This window comes from Gymnoscopelus microlampas (genome assembly GCF_963454915.1).
Source record: "Gymnoscopelus microlampas genome assembly, chromosome: 17".
In the NCBI taxonomy this organism is placed as follows: Eukaryota; Metazoa; Chordata; class Actinopteri; order Myctophiformes; family Myctophidae; genus Gymnoscopelus; species Gymnoscopelus microlampas.
The window spans coordinates 37,289,059-37,309,899 of NC_139954.1; the positions used below are offsets into that span (position 1 = coordinate 37,289,059).

Below are 20,841 nucleotides of genomic sequence, written 5' to 3' on the forward strand. Positions count from 1 at the left end.
ATGTCTCAGGGGATTAATGGTGAACACACCAGACTTCACCATGGGGGGGGGGGGGGGGGGGTTGGAGAGTCTAAGTTATGCATTCAGCCCAGTTTTGCTGGTGTATGAAGTGGAGCTTGTGTGCCCTCTACTGACAAAAGCATGCAATTGCTTCACTTCTCTTGTTGTCCCATGCTTTATTTTTCCTAAGATGTGCACAACTTGGCTCTGTAAAAACATGTCTGAACAACATCACCTTTTACTTCATTACATCCGGTATTATTATTATTATTGTTTAATTATCTGTCATAATGTATTGTTGTGTCTGCACAGCCTCTGCAGAACATTTCACTGCTGGTAGGCTACTTGTATGATTCATCAAACCCTATTTTTGAGCTAAACATCATTCTTCTCAGACAATTCAATAAAGAATCAGAGGACCATGTTTGTTCCATGTTGCTGTCAATCTTTATTCTCAACAACACTGCATCATGAATCACAGAGCTGAAGCCCTGAGAACAGGGAACCTTCTACAAAGAAGGGAATGAAACAAGCAGAAAATAAACAAAGACAAATGGAGGTAGGAAGGGTTGGATTTGCTGAGGGGACAGGGGGATTCATGCCTCTTTTGACTTTTGATACAGTATACTCCTTTCTCTGGGCATTATTTTTTTCAGCTGGTGGGGATATGTCTTATCCCTGCTACTGCTCAGACTGAATTAAATACATGCATTTAATTGTGGACTGATATTTTTTATATTTGTTTGATATCACAATTTTTCAAAATGTGTAATTCTTTCAGTATTTTTCCTATAAAAAAAAAATAAGCAGGGCCTTTCTGTGTTTTATATGCCGGAGCGTTTAGTGGTCACAGCCCAAGAGATCCCGGGAAACCCTGTGCTGCTCGGGCATGGCCCGGGAAGCGATCATGAGCATGGGGCTTGCAAACTGGTAGTAGTGGTTTCCCCGAATCACTGTCACGCCATCGGGACCACACATGGCATCGTCCACCTTCTTGAAGAGTGGCAGAGGTGGCAGAGAGCGCTCGTTTGTTTCGGCACGGGGGCTGGCCTTCATGTCTACGTCATAGATGTGATTACCTAGAGCAAAGAAAGTAGGCAGAGATCTGATGGTCATATAGGAAAAGGGATGCCATGACATTTTGTACAGAGTCTATTAATCAACTTTTTGTTTGATAGTGCTTGGTTTTTGTATTTGCAATTGCATATCATAGTAGTACATAGTAATTAGATGACATGAAGTGTCAAATAAGCGAAAGGGGCAAAGCAAATTATCACATGGAAGGATGCGAGATTCTGTAACAAAGACTATCATAATTTGCCATTCAAATGTTTCTAATTGCATAGCTTATCAAAATGTATTATCTCTCGGGCGTTAAGCAAGGGGATGCAGCTCTGTCTTCATGGTCCTACTTCCTATTCTCCTCAACAGGCACTGTTCATTTTAGGATTAGACCATGGGTTTACCTTTGATGACGTGAATGATGTCGTCACCCTCGCAGTGGAAAGCTGCATCAATATGGCCCTCAACACCCAGGTACTCCTTCACTGCTTTGGGGTAACCCTCCAGGAGAGTGTGGGGCTCCTCAAATGTGTAGGCAAACACCTTATCATCCTAAGGAGCAAACTTGGAGTTTAGCCTGGAAGCAGCGTTTGTCTGTCAACAGCACATTTGTGTGTGTGTGCGTGTGTGCGTGCGTGAGTGCGTGCGTGCGTGAGTGTACATGCAAGCATTGAAAAAGCCAAGTATTATAAGGCAACACACACACACACACAGCTTGCTTTTTGTCTTCCATGCTGTTGTAAAATCAATCCCCCAAAGATCACATTTTCAAAGAAGAAACGTGAATTCCTGCACACCCTTATTCCCTTTTTTCTTTGGGGGTATTTGCATGTGAACACCACCGATGCATGCATACATACTATCTACATTATGTGCATGTGCGCTTCATTAGCTTACCTTGATCAAGTACAGGTGGTGGTCATAGGAGAAGACAGTATCAACGTCACTGTGCACCTCCTTGAAGGCATGCTCAATGGTGTCAGCCTCAAAATTCGACTGATTGTCCTTGTGTAGATAGTGGTGGCCTGAGAGACACATATACAGTATGGTCCGTCTTATAGGAAAGAGTATAATATGAACTCCACTTATCGGTGAAAAGATGGTACATTTAAAATGCGACTGCATAGATAGTGTATGTAGTACTCTGTCAGCCACTGTGGCACGAGACAAGTCAGTGGGAAACAGTGACAGGTTGGTGATTCCCAATTCACAGTCCTGGGAATCACCAACCACCATGGCCTGTATAGTAGGAAGTTAGTATGCTGTTGTTGCCTTTAACAAAGCATAACATATTCCTGCCTTGAATGTGTAAAACATCCACACCTCAACAAGAAGGAACCTTTTTGTGAAGATAGACTAGTCTCTTCTGTAGCTGACTAGTTGCTTTAGACTGACTTGTGGACCTCAGAGCATACAGTATAATAGCTACTGTTAGGCATGGTTTGGTTTCTCATCTGTGGGATCATGAGACCTGTACAAATGATGGCCACGAAGATGCAACGGCTTAGATGGAGAAATATTATGGGTTGTGCATTCTTGCTTGTTGACTTTGACTTTTTAGACGGGCTGCTGTCTAGTCTGGTCTTGTCTTACCTCTGAAGGCATACAGGTTCCCAGCATTGTCCGACACGATGCCTTCCAGGTGCACACGACTGCAACGCTCTCTCTCCACATGGTCAGTGTCATTTCCTGGAGAATATATGCACCAGCTTCTGAGGTCAATGTTACATAGCCTACTGTACACTTTAATCACAGATTGTTCAGTAAAAAATACTGTGTGTGTGTGTGTGTGTGTGTGTGTGTGCATGCGTGCGTGCGTGTGTGCACATTAAAAATAGGCGGCACTTGAGGTTTGTTTTTGTTTAACCATCACAAAGACTAGCATATTGACATATTGAGTAAGCGCCTATTCTGTTTGATGTGTGGGTGCTGGTATTCAGACAGTGCTACCCTATTTGATGTGTGGGCGCTGGTATTCAGACGGTACTACTCTATTTGATGTGTGGGTGCTGGTATTCAGGCAGTACTACCCTATTTGCGCTTATTAGAGCAATGGTCACCGAGTTATGGCCATTTGAAATGTTAGAAACTGCTTTGACACTCAAAAAAACACACAAAAAAATCCTCTTGTCAACACTTACCATACGTGGGGCACTCCGCAAAGTAGTCATGGATCTCTTTGCTCTTGTATTTGCTGTCCACCTCACCGGTCTTAGGGTCGAACTTGGTGAACTGGTGTCCGTGGAAGCAGTAATAGTGCTCATTGAAGCGGAAAGCAGAGGTGCATTTTGGCAGGCCTGTCCAATTCTCCTCATGGACCTCCTTTGTCTCGAGGTGGAAGTCCCAGATATGGTCACCTTCATTGACAGAAGATGATGTGTTTTGACAGCTGCACTGACCCTATCAAATCATTATTACAGTAGCCTTATGGAATTTGAGTAGCCTACATCAAAACACAACGCCACACACTACATCTGAATGATTGAGAGGATTTAGTGTTTTTAGGGAAAGCATTTCCTGCACTACAAAAACAAAACAACAAACTACTTAATTCCTTTAACTGTTTAATATGAAAGAAATATGAGCCTGTTGTCCATCGTAGAGTTAAATATACTTGAGCATGTTTTACACATAAGGTGGAAACCCATGGGGCATGCTACCAACCCTTGAAGAAGAGGACAGAGTCTTCTTCACACTCTGGCTTGGGGCACTCCACAGCAGCGTCCAGCTCTTCAGGGATTCCAGGGAAGACCTCAGAGATGTTCTTGGGGTAGCCCTTTTCAAGCTCTTGTCCACAGTATTCGAATACTTGGTCATGCTGCAACAAGAGATCAGAATCACTATCAGCTGATCATTCTCTGCATATTTACCATGACTTGTTTGTGCATAGTAAAAGAGTTAAGAGAAGTCTACTAAGTATATACCGTAGTAAACAAGTAAAGTATATACAATATATACTCCTCTATCTGTATTGTACCCTATATCAAATTTGACATTCCATTTATGAGATTGATAGTCGTTAGATGAGCAATGATACTTTGCCATGTTACTGATTTCTTTTTAAAGTTTTCATTGCAATTAGCTTCATACGAGCAGACATTAGAAGATTCACTAACATGACACATTATATAGCATTAGACAGGTTGCAGTGTGCAAAGAAGATCGGTTAGGATTAGTTAATGGCTTACTCTAGAGAAGAATCTCACAGCTTTTCCTAACCAAATCACGGGGCTGTTCCAGTAAGAGATGATATTAGGAGGGGGAATTACTGAAGGGGGAAGAAGGTGAGCTGATGGAAGCACTGTACCAGGAACAAGAATGTGTGGTGATGGTCACCCAAGCTGTCGCTCTTGTGGGACAAACTGACGGCAGCATCCACGTGGTCCAGGTGGTGATGTTCATCCAGCTCATGGAAGGTCTCGTTGGCTGCCTCAACCTTGCCATGGAAACCCGTCCAGAGATGCTCATCTAGCCGGAAAAAGGGCATGCAAATTTCATATAGCAATACCACAACAGAAGACAATCTAATTTCCCACTACTGGAGTGTACTACTGAAACATTTAATTGGAAGAGAGAAGAATTCCAAACGGTGTGGTTGAATTGACGAACCTCTCTCTTGCTTTACAATGACAATGACAAAGAGAGAGAGAGAGAGAGAGAGAGAGAGAGAGAGAGAGAGAGAGAGAGAGAGAGATGTCTGACTGTGATTGTGGCATCATCTGCACCGTGACCTTATCTCACTCTAAAAGGGTTACGCAGTACACCAACTAAAATAAATAATGACTGCTGACCATTGTATTTCATTAATCCAAACGGTGTGGTTGACGAACCTCTCTCTTGCTTTACAATGACTAGCCAATAGGATATTTGAAGTGTATATTTTATGTAGTGCTCACAAAGACACAACCATTATGATATATATCAAGCACCCATTGTGAAAATAATCAAGGAAAGGGAGCTGGCAGAGGTTTAACACTAGAGCCCGATTCAAAATGTAAAAAAATAGCCAATCTACAGTACAAGTTCACAATATTGTTCTTTTAGTTTTTCAGTGTTTGGGGACTTACTCTTGAAGAATAATGGGATTCCCTCATAGTTCACAGCTACAGCCTCCATCTCTATGTCATGACACCGGTCATGTTGATGCTCATCATGTCCAGCAACATGATGATGTCCATCATCGGCGGTATGATGATGATCTACAAACGCACAGAAACAGTCAATGATGGGAAATATTATGGAGAACTGGAATTCCAATGTAAGGCCATTGTTACTCAGTGTGTGACACTTTTTTTTGCAACTCACCTCCACCCCCTTCGTGGTGCCTGGATGAGTGGAGAGAAAGACAAAAAAAAAGGTATTTCATGTTGCATTATAGTATAACATTGTACAAGACGTACACTCCTAAACATTTTAATTTGAACCCCTTAGCTCTATATTTGACAAGTAGTGAAAATAGATCTACTGTACATGCTAACAACGTGTTGTGATGTGACGTGACGTGTTGAAAGCGTGTAGATCTATTTTCGTATTTGTTTTTTAATGCTTGAAGAACAATTGAATGTATTAAATTGTTTTTGAAAAATTGCAGGAGATAGGGATGCCATGGTTTAATGTGGTTAATCATGCCCTGTGAGGACTGCATTAACACTGCATTTAATCTGTCCTCAGACAAATGTTGTAGGGTTGCTCCTTTAAATCCTCTGAGTAGAAAAATGAATGACAGGTAACTCATATGGAATACTTTCCTTGATGAAAAGGGCTATGGATTTCCATCCTACTTACGGGGCAGCATGGCAGAGGGCTGCAGCCAGGCACAGACACAGTGTCCAGGAGAGCAGCTGCATGGTGATCAGGGGTGGCTGGAGGGGTCCAGAAAGAGATCAGACACTGGGTAAGAGGTACGCTGGTTAATGCTGCAGCTACTATTTATACTCAGGATATGTCACCTCATCGTCAGGCTAGGACATTAGGGCAGAGAGTATGACCACAGTGTATGCACATTTTGCCTCAAACACGCCCACGGTGTGCAAAAAGACAGCACAGCACAGACCTGTGTGTGTGTGTGTGTGTGTGTGTGTGTGTGTGTGTGTGTGTGTGTGTGTGTGTGTGTGTGTGTGTGTGTGTGTGTGTGTGTGTGAGAGTGCGAGCGAGCGAGAGAGCGAGAAAGAGAGAGAGACTCTGACTGTGATGACCTTATCTCACTCTAAAATAAACTCAGTGCAACTAAAATAAATATAGACTGCGGACCATTGTATTTCATTAATTTGAACATTAACAGAGCATGTTGGGTTCATTGGTTTGGTTCTAATGCTGTCATTTTCTATGCCATTTGGCATTGTGTCCTTTCCATCCCACAAATGCAGGGTTGTATGGATGGAAGACCATGTAGCAACTCATAATGTAATAACGGCTCATAATGTAATAAACTAAATGAAATATAATAAAAATGCATAATGTAATACTAATGATAAGCTCATAATGTCATGAAATCATGACCGCATTACGTAATAACGGATTTTTGCACAATGTAATAATGTGTTACATCCCGCTCATATTGTAATAATGGCTCATATTGTTGAGAAAAGTGTTCAGAAAATAAGGTGATTTTTTAACCCTTCTATGGGCATCAAAGACAATTAAACAGAAGGGTTGTTGTCGTGTGCGTCCAATGCATAGGCTCTAGTGTGATGAAAATATTGACTTTCTGTATCTGTGTCTGGTTACTGGTACTTATTATGTATGGAGGTCATGGGTGAGAAAAACATCTCTGGCAAGGGCAAGTAGGGTGAAATTATATTAGCATATTCGTACTGTATGTTATTCTTGAACTCTATTTTGTGCATTTATCCATTTATGTAATTTGCGCAGGCCTAATGAGATGTTCTATGCTTTTAATAAAAGCATAGAACATCTCTGCTTATATGCTTTTTTGTTTAATGGAATATTAAAGTTTTACATCTATATATATATTGTACATATGAAATTGTTATGTTTGTTTCAGTAACTAGCAATTCACACAGTTTAACAGCTCTTTAATAACTGTGTCTAAACCTCATTCAGAAACGTCAGAGCTGATGCTATTGGCTATTGCTTAACAGTGTGATCTGCATCAATTTAAAGCATTGATGAATGGTTGTGTAAGTCCCTGAAATGATCAAGTCACTGACCGTCTGGCTGCTCCCCTCCTCTTGCTACATGTTTCCAAGGTTATTCAAAGATTCAATTGTATATCCTCCCACAGAGCAACAGATTCCGGTATACAGGGCAGACAGTGTAGAATCTACACTGTCTGCCCTGTATACCGGAATCTACACTGTAGATACTCCCAAGAAATGGATAATAAATATTGACTCCAACAAATATTGAAACACACACACACACACACACACACACACACACACACACACACACACACACACACACACACACACACACACACACACACACACACACACACACACACACACACTGATCTGCTGGTGGATTGGTTGTGGAGAGGAGGCTCTCTCACTACTTTGTTTGTTTTGCTGAAATGTTCGAGCAAAGGTGCCTACCCACAATGCATTAATCAGCTTGCACCAGGAATTTGAAAGAAACCTGACTGAACTTTTGTTACACCCAACTGGACCTTATGTGGTTTGGTGTTAATCCTTTCATGAAGGGATAACACAGTGTGAACAAGAGCAAAACCTTGAAGTGAAATAAAATTTGGCCTAAGGGTCACGCTAAAGGAAAGGCCATTGGGTCATGAGAGTTTCATGGATTCTTTTTTGATTTTGAGAGGCCTTGTGTGCATGTGGAGAAGTTAGTTTAATGGGCACTACAGGAAAGGCATGGTGTAGCACAGAAAATGCCTTGGCAATCCAGCCAGTAGCTTTTGAGGTAATTGTTTGAGCCGACCCGACTAACATCACCATTTTAGCCAGCTGTTTTCAAAATATTTACGGGGCCAGCTAACTTACAATTTCTCTATCGGTAGATGGTTAGGGAACCAGTGATCTAGAGTAGTTAGCAAAACAGAGGCTTGGTTCATCATTGTCGGAAAGAGTTATATATATCAACAGACGCTGACAGGGCTACCATATGTCTAGCTCAATGAGAAGAAAGGCAGCCTGTGACTCCGGAGGTCACCGGTTCGATCCCCGTCCCAGATGATGTGTTGAGGTGATCATGATTTGGCATTCGTAGGCTTACGCATAGTATTTCTTGAGGTTAAGGGTAGGCATAGTTTTACTGAGGTTAGGGTTAGTGAGGGTTTAAAATCCTCATTTGTTAATTGCATGGTCTTCTATCTCTCAAGTTCAGTCTTCTATGTTTTTATGGCTTATTGTGCATATTACTTATCATTGCTTCTTTCTTTCTTCTCTCTGCAATCGCTGGCCCCGTATTATCACTGCTTGCAGCTATATTTTATATATTGTGATTGTTGTGTCCAAGTTGGAAAAGAGAAAAGGAGCCATGTTTAGTATGAAAGACAAGTTTATTATAAACTCAAATCAATGGGATACAAATGCTTTGCTTTAATCTCACAATAGTTTTAGTTAGCTCAGAAACACAATGTTATTGTTGAGTGAGCAGAGGTAACTATCCCATAACAAAGGACATTCCACAGTGTGACTAAACCCTGACACTATTGTTCAGTTGCAGAGAGGATATATACTTTCAGAACAAAGTGAACAACTGGAACCCAGCAATGGTGAGCTGCATCACTAAGTCACAGCCAGAAAACAATCTAACACTAATAATATGGTACTTTTTGTCTAATCTAATCTCAGCAACACTCATGTGATGGTCCATACAGTGAGCACATTGCCACCTAGTGGTGGTCACAGCCAAACATCTCCAGTGCCACCTTGTGCGGCTCTGGTCGGATCCTGCTGTAGGCCAGCAGCATTGGAGTCTCATACTCAAAGTAATCTGCTCCTACAAAGACCTTGATGCCACTAGGGCCACACATGGCTGCGTCCACCTTAGGGAAGGGCAGCCTGGCCTCTTTGACCACAGCCCTTGGGGTGGTGCTCAAGTCAACATCGAACATCTGATTGCCTGTTGGAAAGCACATAGTGACAAACATTATAGCTTTATGCTAATTATTGTTGTGGCATACATAGAGAATACTTCATTTCAGTATTTGCATAGGACTATAATCATATTAATATGAAATTGAAAAATAACTGTTTTGGTTAGCTTTTTGTCATTTTATCAACAGTCATAAACATTTGAACCCTAGTAGTCCTATTCTGGAGGGAGCATTCACAGAAAATAGCTGGCCTACAAGCTCACAATGTGTTGTGTTGTGTTGTGACACAACATGAGCTTGTAGATCGTCTCGAAGAGTTTTGGTATAGAAGGGAAAAAGTAGCCCTGAGGGACCCTTTAAGTCTGCTCCTAGTACTGTAGTTATAGGATGGGTAAATGCAGAGGACAAATTTCACATATGTACAAATATACAGTGACAAAAGAAAACACCCCAAGGAGTGGGGACTATTCTATTCTATTCTAAGTGAAAGAGTAGTCTTTACTCTTCTTATGGGACTCTGCAGCTCTGGGTCATAAAATGCAGCCATACATAATCTTTTTGTATTAATATTGCAATTCAGTACTAATTATATTTCCGTGAATTTAAAATATAGAAAAGTATGATTTTCAGCAACTATTGACGACTTCATCCTTCATCCTCTTTCATCCTATCCTTTGCCAAAATACAGTCACATTTTTGTTAGAGTGCTTCTACAATATACCATCATACCTTTCACAACATGCAGGACAGGGTGTTCTCCACAGACAAATGTAGCATCCACTGGTCCCTGGACACCCAGCTCCTCTGTCAGGGCTTTGGGGTAGCCCGCGACAAGGTCGTACTGCTCGCCAGACTTATACGCAAACACCTGGTCGCCCTGTCACGGAGAGGTGCATAGGAGAACAGAATACAAAACATCATTCCAGGATTTTAAATCATTGTGAAGTCTTATAACTTTGAGATCTAAGTTTCTAAATCTAGATCTAAATTTCATGAATTTCTTTCTTTAACTAGGAGAAACATATATATATATATTTTTTCAAAAGCTGCTCGCAGATGGAAAACAAATGACAAAAAAAGCAATCTTGATCTTGAAATCTTTAAGAGGAGAGGGACACACTTAAGAGGAAGAATGGAAGGAAGGCAGGACCACATTGGAAACAAGTATTTCATTACGCTTTGATGTGTTATCCTGGGTTTAAGTTGTATTGTGATTTTGCTCACATATCTTTTACCAAAATTAAAAACATCAAATCAAAATGAGTATAATGTGTATTAAACACTACACATGGACAAAATAAACCCTCAAATAAATATGAATAGATAGTTACAACTCAGCACCAGTTAAAGCATTGGATGTCACTCACCTTGATGATGTAGAGCAGGCCAGCATCAGAGAAGGCCGCATGCGCATCACTCTTTACCTCCTTGAAGGACTCTACGATGGGTCTGGCATGCCAACCGTCTGTCTGCCCCTCATTTTCACGAAGGAAGTAGTCACCTGGTCAGAGAGAGAGACAGACAGAGGGTTTGAGGGCAGAATATGGACAGAGAAAGACAGAGAAATCCTCAGTGTTCATTTGATTCTGAGAGTAAAACTATTTAAAATGTCATGCATCCCCCACACGCAATAAAATACTGAGTGTTCATTTAACTATGAGAGTGTAATGGAACCAAATGGAGCTGTAAAATTAAATGAACACAATTTGACAGTGCAGTCACTCACCTCTGAAAGCTACTGCCCTCTCCAGGCCATCTGTGGCAATGGCATCCAGAGGAACATGACTGCAGCGTTCTCTCTCTGTGTGGTTGCTCAGACGACCTGCACAGCAAAACAATTGGGTGCAAATTAATAACTGGAGAAATAGATGGCACAAACATAATATACAATGATGTATTCTCCTCCAGATATACTTTCAGCTGTAATGGAAATGCCTGTTTAGTCAGGGTTATCCTATAGCCCTCCGGAGCGTTAGTGAGTGAGAACTCACTAACGCTCTGGACCAGGGCTAGGGTTAACCCACCGGAGTCACGTGACCCTTATATACTACTAATATACTTTAATTAGTCAACAGCATTCATATAGCCTACAGAGCTAGGCAAGATGCTAGTTCTCAGAATTGTCCTTCAATGTCACATACCTGTAAATGTAATGTTTATTTAACTCCATTGATATGTAATGTTGACCGTGGCCTGGATTGTGACCTTGACCTTGACCTTTGACCTTTTTTAAAACTTTGACCTTTTTGAGACAAAATGTAATCGTCACTTCGGGGTCACCTACTATGAAATCCACCCTTGCATTCTAGGGATATTTTGTTCACAGACAAACAGACTGGAGTGATTATACAACAACAATAATAATAATATGAATGAACATGTACCCTTTAGTTATTGTATGGGATTCTCCAAGCATGCACATACTTGGAAATTGTCGCCTATATGTCTTCTAAAATAGGTTATCTACAGTACAATTTCACAAGCTTGTATATTGGATATTTTAGCGTTTTAAATGAATCTTTTCTGAACATTTCTGAAATGTTTTGCAATTTTTCTCCTTGTTTTGATTGACGATGGATATAACAAAAACAAAAAAACAGTGTTGTCTTAACACGTGGGATTTGACCTGCATGGTTTAGCCGACACCTCACCGATGTCTCATCTCCTGGAGAGTGCCTCTTTTCCCTGTGTGTGCAACATCACACTCACCAAAGTTGGGGCACTTCATGAAGTAGTCGCGTGCGTCTTTAGGGTAGACGCCAGTCACAGAGCCAGTGACAGGATGGAACTTTGTGAACTGGTTTCCGTGGAAGCAGTAGTAGTGGCTCTGCCACCGCAGGGCAGAGGAGCAGTTGGATAAGTGCATCCAGTGGGTGCTCTTGACCTTCTTTGTCTTTGTGTCAAAGTGGGACACATGACAGCCTGGAAGACATGCGCACCAACAGGTTTAAGTTGATTAACAGTACTTTGAGTACTCTATTCGTTTTACTTGAACGGTAACTGTGCTCTGCCTGAGCTGCTGTTTCTGTCAGATTGCAAAGGCCTTTTTAACCACTTAAACACCATGTACTTCAGTTGACCGGGGTCTCTCAGGGGTCTGCTACACCAAAAGTTACGGGTTGCAGCTTTAAAAAAGGATCTGGCTGAGTAATATGCACTGCAATGCTTCTAAACTTTTTCAAACTGTGTATGGATAGAAAGTCTGTTCTATCCGTGTCGGTTCCCTGGCATTTACCCTTGAAGAAGATAACAGAGTCACGAACACATTCTCCCTTGGGGCACTCCACAGCAGCATCGATGTTGTTGGGGATTCCAGGGAAGACCTCAGAGATGTCCTTGGGGAATCCCTCCTCCAGTGTATGGTCATGGTAGCTGAACACCTTGTCATTCTAGAGCGGCACAGACAGGAGGAGGTACTGCAACAAACTTTATCTGTTATGCTATCTAACAATCGCAGGTACTTTAAATACTATTGCGATGACTGAGAAATGTCTTGACCGATACATCGCTTCATGGAACGAACAAAAACAAATCAATCACGGACAAGCCATTTCCGCATACAGGTAACTACTGCAGTAAAATGTATTTCATAGTGTTAGTGATAGATTCAATGATGGCTCTGTGTGGCTCTAATAAATAAATACACAAAGTTGTTCATACGCAAATAAAGAAAAGAAAACAGAATAATAACAATAAATGAGAAAAATGTATAAGTTGTGCTTGAGCTTTCAGACATTACCCTTAATGTATTGTCTTTTACCAAAACAAACCAAAAACAAGTTTATAAGCTATAAATACCAGCCTGATCACCAGAGAATTAGTATAAATACATATGCCTGGTTATGTTCATTTAACCACTTAAACCCTATTTACTTTGTTGGATGTATAGCAGAAATAGCCGATGTACAAGCTCACGACACGTTGTGTTGTGATGTGTCGTGAGATTGTACATCGGCTATTATTGCCAAATGTTCACTTATTTTTGCAGAGTGTTCGCCTATTATTACAGAACCCTACAGGGTCCCAGAATAGGTTAATATGTAGATAAGGACATTATTTGGAAAAGCATACATTTTGCCCAGTCAGCCTTCCTTGGGTAAATAGAAACACCAAACAGGGTGTTAGGTTGGGATGGGACAATATGAAAATTGCATGTCACGATTATTTTGGCAAAATATTAACGTTGCAACGCGTTGTGAGCTTATAGATCGGCTATTTTTGGCAAATCGATTTGTGTAGACTAGAGTGAAATAAGAGTGTACCAAATGCACTCTTTACATGTCCGTTTTTATCAAGTATTTTTTCTTCTTTCTTTTTTGTTTTTAAACCTGTAGCACTTTGAGATTTGTTTCAAATATAAAGTGCGTTACAAATAAAATGTATTATTATTATTATTATTATTATTATAAGTATAGAGGGTTTAAGTGGTACTGAATTTGCTGCTTAACAAAAGCTAATTCATCCTAGTGTATGACAGAGGACAATTTCACGATAAATTTAAATCTCTGCGATACGATTATTGTGAGCGTTTTTTAACACGATAAAAGAAAATACATTTATAGATAAGATTATCATCCCATCCCTAGTGTTAGGAGATTGTCCTACCAGGAAGAAGTAGACGTGTTTGTGTTCCTTGTCATCTGCGTGGTGCAGGTTAATGGCAGCGTCAATGAGACCCAGATGAGCATGATGTTCCTCTAGCTCCTTGTAGGAGGCATTGATCCACTCAGAAGGTCCATTGAAGCCCCTCCACATGAAGTCACCTTTAGAAGACAAGTTGAACTGACCGTGACTCATCTTCAAATATAGATCAGGGTATCCCAAACTTTTTCGACACAAAACCAAACAGAAATTTGGTCTCTCCGTGGAATCCAAACTACATTATGAATGAACAGCTTAAGCCATATTTAAAGAAATTGTGTAGATCAGCAATATTCACAATTTTTCAACATTGTTTGGAACATTTCCGGAAATGTTTTGAAAAGGTTATGGAAAGGTTTTTGGGTTTTTTACCTTTGAAGAAGTAGGTGATTCCTTGGGCATCTGGGGCAATGGCATCAAACTCAATGCCCTCACAGCGATCGATATGAGCCACATGTTGATGGTCGTCATGGTGATGAACATGACCTTCATGGGCGTGGTCATGACCTCCATCGTGGTGATGATCTCCATGGGCGTGGTCGTGACCCCCCTCATGGTGATCTGCGTCAAACAGCCATCACAGTCAGAGAGGCTTACACAAGCAGCGGTATAGTGTCTGGTCTAATAACAATCAGTTTGGTTTTGAAATGTGCAGTAAGTGAGGGGACACATTTAGCTGTTGTGGGAATTTGCCCTTCTACAATACTTTTCCACCAATCATTTTTTAACATCAGTGTCATAGGAACTTGACAAAGACAGTCATCTATAAACAAACTAAAACAAAAACAAAACTTCATGGTTCATTTTCATGTCCAAAGAATAACTTTATGACAAAGGAAGAAGGTTGATTGTTGCCAAATTAATTGTCAAAGAGTCCATTTTATGTCTTGCGTGTCAAAATATATGCTTAAAAGCGTTCTTATCTACAATTCTGCAGATTAAAGGTATTTGAAGATACTGCAGTCTGTTGACCCTCGTCTATATTGAAGAGCCTTCAAAAGAAGCCTTCAAACGTATTCAGTTTACCCAATGGCATATTGCCATGCGAGCCTCACGAGCCAGTCTCGGATTGTTGGTAACCCGATAAGGTAACAGGAAGAGGGGGCACTAAGGAGGAGTGGGTACCTTGATGTAAAATTGGCCATTTTTTCAAAAATGTAAAATTGTTGGCAATGTAGACTATAGGCTACATGATTAGAACACGATTGAACATTTGACAGTTAAGGTCTAATATTACTGCAATTGCTACAAATTGCTACAAAACCTGTATATCCAATCATTTTGGGCATAAACAAGAAGTTGAAGGATACAAGTCTGATAATGATATACCGACCCGTGCATGTTCACATATTGTATACTTTACATTACTTGTCTGTAATAAACCATTTTTCGAATATTTAGTTCTTTAACATGTTGGACAAAAAAATAGGCAATTGTACATCGAGGTGCCCACTCTTCCTTAGTGCCCACTCTTCTTGTATCCCCCAATAATATGCTGTATAACTCAATACCTCTCCAAAGCTATAACACATGCATGGCAATGTCGCCCTCTTGTGGGTATGAACGTGAATTAATTTCAGTTTTGCTGTGTGGTAATTACTCTTTGCATTCTCACATATTATATTATGATTCTATTGCAAAATAATATGAGTGATATGAGCTGTTTAATTTGAGATGTCCTTGTTTTTAATGAAATTGCTGACAGCTGGTGAAGTTTAGCTCATAAAAATACAATACAATAAATAAACAGCCATGGAGGAATTCAAGGCTAAACCCAAGCCTATATCATGGATCTTCCACCCATATGATGTAAAGCAAAGATTGCCACGTCATGAATGTGGTAAATGTAACTTTAGAATAAGGTCTACACATTATAATTGTAGTAGGCCTTGTGATCAGAGATAATTGGAGATTAATCAGAGATAATTTCTTGATGGCAACATGCTTGATATCAACATTATCACTGCTCTAAAGAATAAAAAAGTTTCTAGTTTAAAGCAGGAGGGAGAGAAGCTCTAAGTGATTCTATCTAAGTAGCGTATAGGCTCAGTGGTGGGAAAAGTACAACAATGTTTTACTCAAGTTAAAGTATCAATACTGCAATGTAGATACTCTGCTACAAGTAGAAGTACCTATTAAAATCCATAATCAGAAAAACATGTGTCCTATCTTAATGGGCTCTCCTCTTGTGATGTTTTGTGTGGGCAGCGTAATAGAGTGTTTACCTGCCATCATGACATCCAGATTCCTAAAATGCAATTAAAAATACATCATGTTAGCAAACAGTCACCAGATATTCAGTATTGATAAACATGATGAGCTGTGTGTGTACCCTACGGCAGTAGTTCTCAACCTTTTCAGGCCGTGCCGTGACCCCCCAAAATAATCATATTTAAACTGGGGACCCCCCACCCTGATAACTTGATAAGCACCTGGAATTGTAGGAGTTGAGGCATTACTATTTTGTTTGACTCGGTTCCACAGATACATACAGTATTGATATTCTAGCTGAGACATGATGTGGATTGAAAGGTTTTTTAGAGTTAAACATAGGCCTAAGGGCGAGAAAAGTTATTGAGTTCTATAACTTTGAAACTGAAAGCAGAAACAACTTGGGAAATTAATGTTGTGAAAATAGCAGATCAACAAGCTCTTGATCGGCTATTTTCACAACTTTTGCCTCTTTCTTATATCATTTGAAAATTTGGCCAATGTTTGACCAGTTTTTATAGTGTAGTTTGTTAGTCACTTTTGCAGTAATGTTTTTTTTCTTTTCTTTCTTTTTCTTTTTGAGGTAGGCTATTAAAAAGGTCTTAAAAGTCCTTGTTTGTCACTTCACTGTCATCTGGGGGTCCTTGTCATAAAAATATTTGAAAAACTCTGCTTTATAGGTAATACTCCACAAAATAATCACTGCTGTTAAACATCATGCTCAGCCGACCATAGGTCACGGGGGCCCTGAGAACTATTGACATGAACAAACACAAGAGCAGAATTCACGGCTTATCTATTCTCTGCATACTGTCACTGTCGGGCAGATGTCCAAAACCGTGACTTTTCAGGAATTGCTAAAACATAACCTGGGTGTGCCTAAACCTTAAGCTTATATAGATCATCTATATCATCATTTTGGTTTGGTGTAGAGGGAAATATTAGCAGACCTATAGAGCCCAGACGGACACCCAATTTAATATGAATTAAGCCACATCTTTCTTTTTTTTTTACATTTGTATTGTTAGACATGATGTGGGCTGATGATCTATCGTTTGGTCCAGAATTACCTCAGTTTATGAACAGTAGGTAAAATATCAATTCTTCTAGATTCTTTAGTATTTATTACTTGTACATTCATAATAATGGTGAAGATTAACTATCACTCATTCAGCTGGAGACCCCCTCGAACCCCCTCATAAAAGGATATTTGAATACTATAAAAAATGTCTATTAAAAAAGTTAAGAAAATACAAAATAAGCTGAAATAGAATATGGCAGTGCACTTACGGCGGGGCAGCAGAGCAGAGGGCCACAGCCAGGCACACGCACACAGCCTGGGGGAGCAGCATCATGCTGGTCAGTCCTCTGAGGTCCAGGAGACACTGGAGAGAGAGGGAGAGATGGTCCACAAATAAAGAGACCAGTTCTGGGTGAAAGGTACCCTAGCTAGTGGGCCTTTTATACCCCAGCCAAAGCACCATGAAAAGCATTTGGGATTTGGGATGTTAAAGCCCCATTCAGCAATTTAACCACTTGAACCCTAGCATCCACGTTCTGGCGGGAACATTCGCCAAAAAAATAGCAGATCTACAAGCTCAAGACGTGTCGCATTGTGACGCATTGTGAGCTTGTAGATTGGCTATTTTTGGTGAATTGGTGAATAGGGCCAAAAAGAGTGGACCAAGTACAGAGCTGACCCCGGTCAACTAAGTATTAGTTTGTCAATTATTTTTTTTAAATAGGTGGCAGGGTGATCGTTTTGTTAACATCGGAATGGGTCTTTAAAATGTTAGGGGATGGGTGGAGCTTTGTGTGACTGACAGGGGAGGTCAGCGGGTGGCGGTGGTGATGACAGGGTAACTTTACAATGATGGGGGATGCGACGGGGAGGGGGGCAGATGTTTCTTATCTTAAGCCTTTGAACAGGGGGCTACCCACTGACTCGTGAAGCATTTCACAAGAGGTTTGTTTTTTCTCTCCATGTTAAATAAGCATGACACAACCTGGCCTGGGTCTCACAATGCTATGTAGGCCACAACAGATAATAAAATGTTGTGAAAGTTCATTTTAAGTTCATTGAACTAAAAATATTTAAAAATATATATTGTTTGCCCTTATGTCTTACAAAAAGTGTTGAGCTGAATCATGGTTGGATGAGAAAATAATATCTGCACATGGGAATTGAAGCCTTTTTTATTACAGACAAAAAGGGAAAGAAGTGTGCAAAAAATGGTTTTGCCTGAGGGAGACCAGTTTGGTTGAAACCTAAAATAAAATAAGAGAGCTTTAATTCCAGCGTGAGATACATTTTCTCATCTTTTCATGGACTAATTATTTTATCCAGCACCTGGCCTATATTTGGGTTTTTTGGTAAGCACACAACAGTCCCTTATTTTCTATAGAGCTGAATCATGTAACCAACCATCTGTTGTTCAAATGCCATCAGAAACAGGGTGTCCCTTGTTAATACTTTGCCATTGGCTCAATTGTGAAGGTCAAAAACCAGTTGTACCGGATTCGACCATACCATGGAAGAGCGATAGTCACAACACAATGACACAGCACACAACATTTTGTATACAAGTAAAGTACAGCATGCATCTACGGGAAAGAAACTTCTTCTCTAAGACATGATGTGGATTGAAAGGTTTTTTAGAGTTAAACATAGGCCTAAGGGCGAGAAAAGTTATTGAGTTCTACAACTTTAAAACTGAAAGCAGAAACAACTTGGGAAATGAATTTTGGTGCATGATGAATAATGCACTTCAATTCAATAGAAATAATGTAGTCATTAAATATTTCATCATTATTAGTGTAATAGCTTGCATGGCGCCATCTTAGGACTGGGTTCTGTACTTATTACTAATCATATAAACCGCTTAAACCCTGGCGTTCCTCTTGGGCGAACATTTGGAGGAAAAAGAGCCGATCTACAAGCTCACAACATGTTGTGAGAATGTAGATCAGCTATTTTCACAAAGAGATTTGGTGTTGAAGGGGAAACGTTTTGGTATACTGTAGTATAGTATAGAGCCCTTGGGGATCAGGGCTAACAATATAATTGGTGCTCTGCACACTTAGTGACCTGGTCAACCTTTAACCATTTGAACCCTAGCATCCCTATTCTGGAGTGAACATTTGACAAAAATAGCAGATCTACAAGCTCACAATTATGTAATTAACAATACAGAGTTAAAGTTCATGTTTGTCCTTAAATGACCCTTTGCATTCACCTTTTGGAACACACACACACACACACACACACACACACACACACACACACACACACACACACACACACACACACACACACACACGCATTCATAACTGACACATGTGACATGCCAGAAAACGTGATCCCTATCTCTCTGTATTTACTCGACCTAGAGGACATGTTAAGTAACCCACGCTGCATTGTCATCCCAGCACATCATTACCTGTGGAATCATTGTAGTGCTATGTACAGTAGGTGTTACATTATCTTGTCTGCCTCTCAATATTAATGAATCTATATCTGTATGGTGGAGTATGTTAATACAATATAACTAGCACAACTGCGGCGGTCGGAGGTGGTCTCTCTACTCTTCCACTGAGAAATGCATACCCTGGTGTCGGATAGGACACCCACTGGTTAACAAGCAGCCCAGCCTGAAGCTCACAAGTCCACTATCTAATTGGAGATTACCTGTTGAAGAGCTGTTGTTTGGGACCCCTTGGGTTTGAATCCCAGGTGTTACTGAAATTACCACTCTCTGTTGGTACTGAGAGGACATAAGACTTACGGATTGTACCTTTAATCTTAGGGAAACTAAGCACCAGGTGTAAGCGAGTAGTCACTGTGTCTGTGAGTGGGATGGAACTCCTACTGGTTTGTTAGGAAACAAAAAGCATTCTGACGCTTGGAAAATTTTCACTTTCCTTGAAAATTGAAACCATGGAGCCTATTTCACTGACAGTGAGAAGATGAAAACAAAACCTGTGTGCAAGTTAGAAATACTGTAGGTAAGCACAAGGGAGCAATTGGATATGATTCAGGATCCAGTACGTGTATTACCATTTCAATGAGACATTGTTAGGAATTTAATTGGTGCGTGTACAAAACAAGACAAAACAAACAGTATTTTATGTCCTCCCACAAAATAAATAAAACTCAAGTGACTGGTATAGGTACAGTAGGTAGGTATTTTATTAATCCCCGGGGATGGAGGATTTCATTGTTGCAGCACCAATAGCAATTCACAGAATACGATAACTGTTTAAAATCCTTATTTCAATTCAAATTGAATTAAGGATGTGGATCAAAATAATGATTCAAATAAAATAAACAATATGTTGTGGAAATATGCAAATGACAATATACACATAGACACAAAAGTAACTACAAGAAGAGAGTTTGGGTGATTTAATTTCCTTGAGTTAAAGAAAGGGCAGTACCATCAGGAGTGCATAGGGCTAATGTATCCATTTGTGACTCTAAGAGTTAATTACCACAGTGGATTTTATACTGTGTAAGAACTTAGTGAGTTCCAATGGACTACCCACAAAAGTCATGCTGTAGTTTTACTGTTAGATAGAGAAGCTATATGGATACAGCCTTTGGGCAGAAAGTCTACATGAAAGCTAGTAAGTATCATCCAGTTGTAGCAGGAGATATTGCATATAAGAATAGACATGATCTGACCTGCTCACACATGCTTGCTGGTACTGTAATATTTCAGTCTTTGTTGCACTCTGCAGTACACCTCCTTTCCTCCTTTCAAAGTTCTGCGGTGATGCAAGCTGATGCTGGAACCAGAACAAGCACGGCATGGCCTTTCAGGTTGTTTCCTGAAAGCCATGCATAAGCATCCAATCAGCCTCCCAGACAAACATTAACCACTTTATTGTAAAACTGGCGTCCC

At 40.3% G+C, this 20,841-nt stretch overlaps 2 protein-coding genes across 2 annotated transcripts; both read right to left on the reverse strand.

Annotated features, from left to right (window-relative positions):
• Positions 1-840: 840 nt before the first annotated feature.
• On the reverse strand, positions 841-8,247 carry LOC311064430 (hemopexin-like; the record flags this gene model as incomplete). The annotated part of the gene is made up of 11 exons (XM_084084260.1): positions 841-1,079; positions 1,467-1,614; positions 1,960-2,087; positions 2,656-2,751; positions 3,204-3,419; positions 3,727-3,880; positions 4,370-4,530; positions 5,130-5,261; positions 5,368-5,387; positions 5,848-5,924; positions 8,197-8,247. The coding sequence occupies 11 exons, from the start codon at positions 8,245-8,247 to the stop codon at positions 841-843; spliced, it is 1,422 nt and encodes a 473-aa protein (XP_083940386.1).
• Positions 8,248-8,881: 634 nt separating this feature from the next.
• Positions 8,882-20,633, reverse strand: LOC311064431 (hemopexin-like; the record flags this gene model as incomplete). Its single annotated transcript, XM_084084261.1, has 12 exons — positions 8,882-9,111; positions 9,815-9,962; positions 10,453-10,586; positions 10,812-10,907; positions 11,795-12,007; positions 12,321-12,474; positions 13,691-13,848; positions 14,099-14,287; positions 15,952-15,974; positions 16,668-16,691; positions 17,228-17,322; positions 20,622-20,633. The coding sequence occupies 12 exons, from the start codon at positions 20,631-20,633 to the stop codon at positions 8,882-8,884; spliced, it is 1,476 nt and encodes a 491-aa protein (XP_083940387.1).
• Positions 20,634-20,841: the final 208 nt, after the last annotated feature.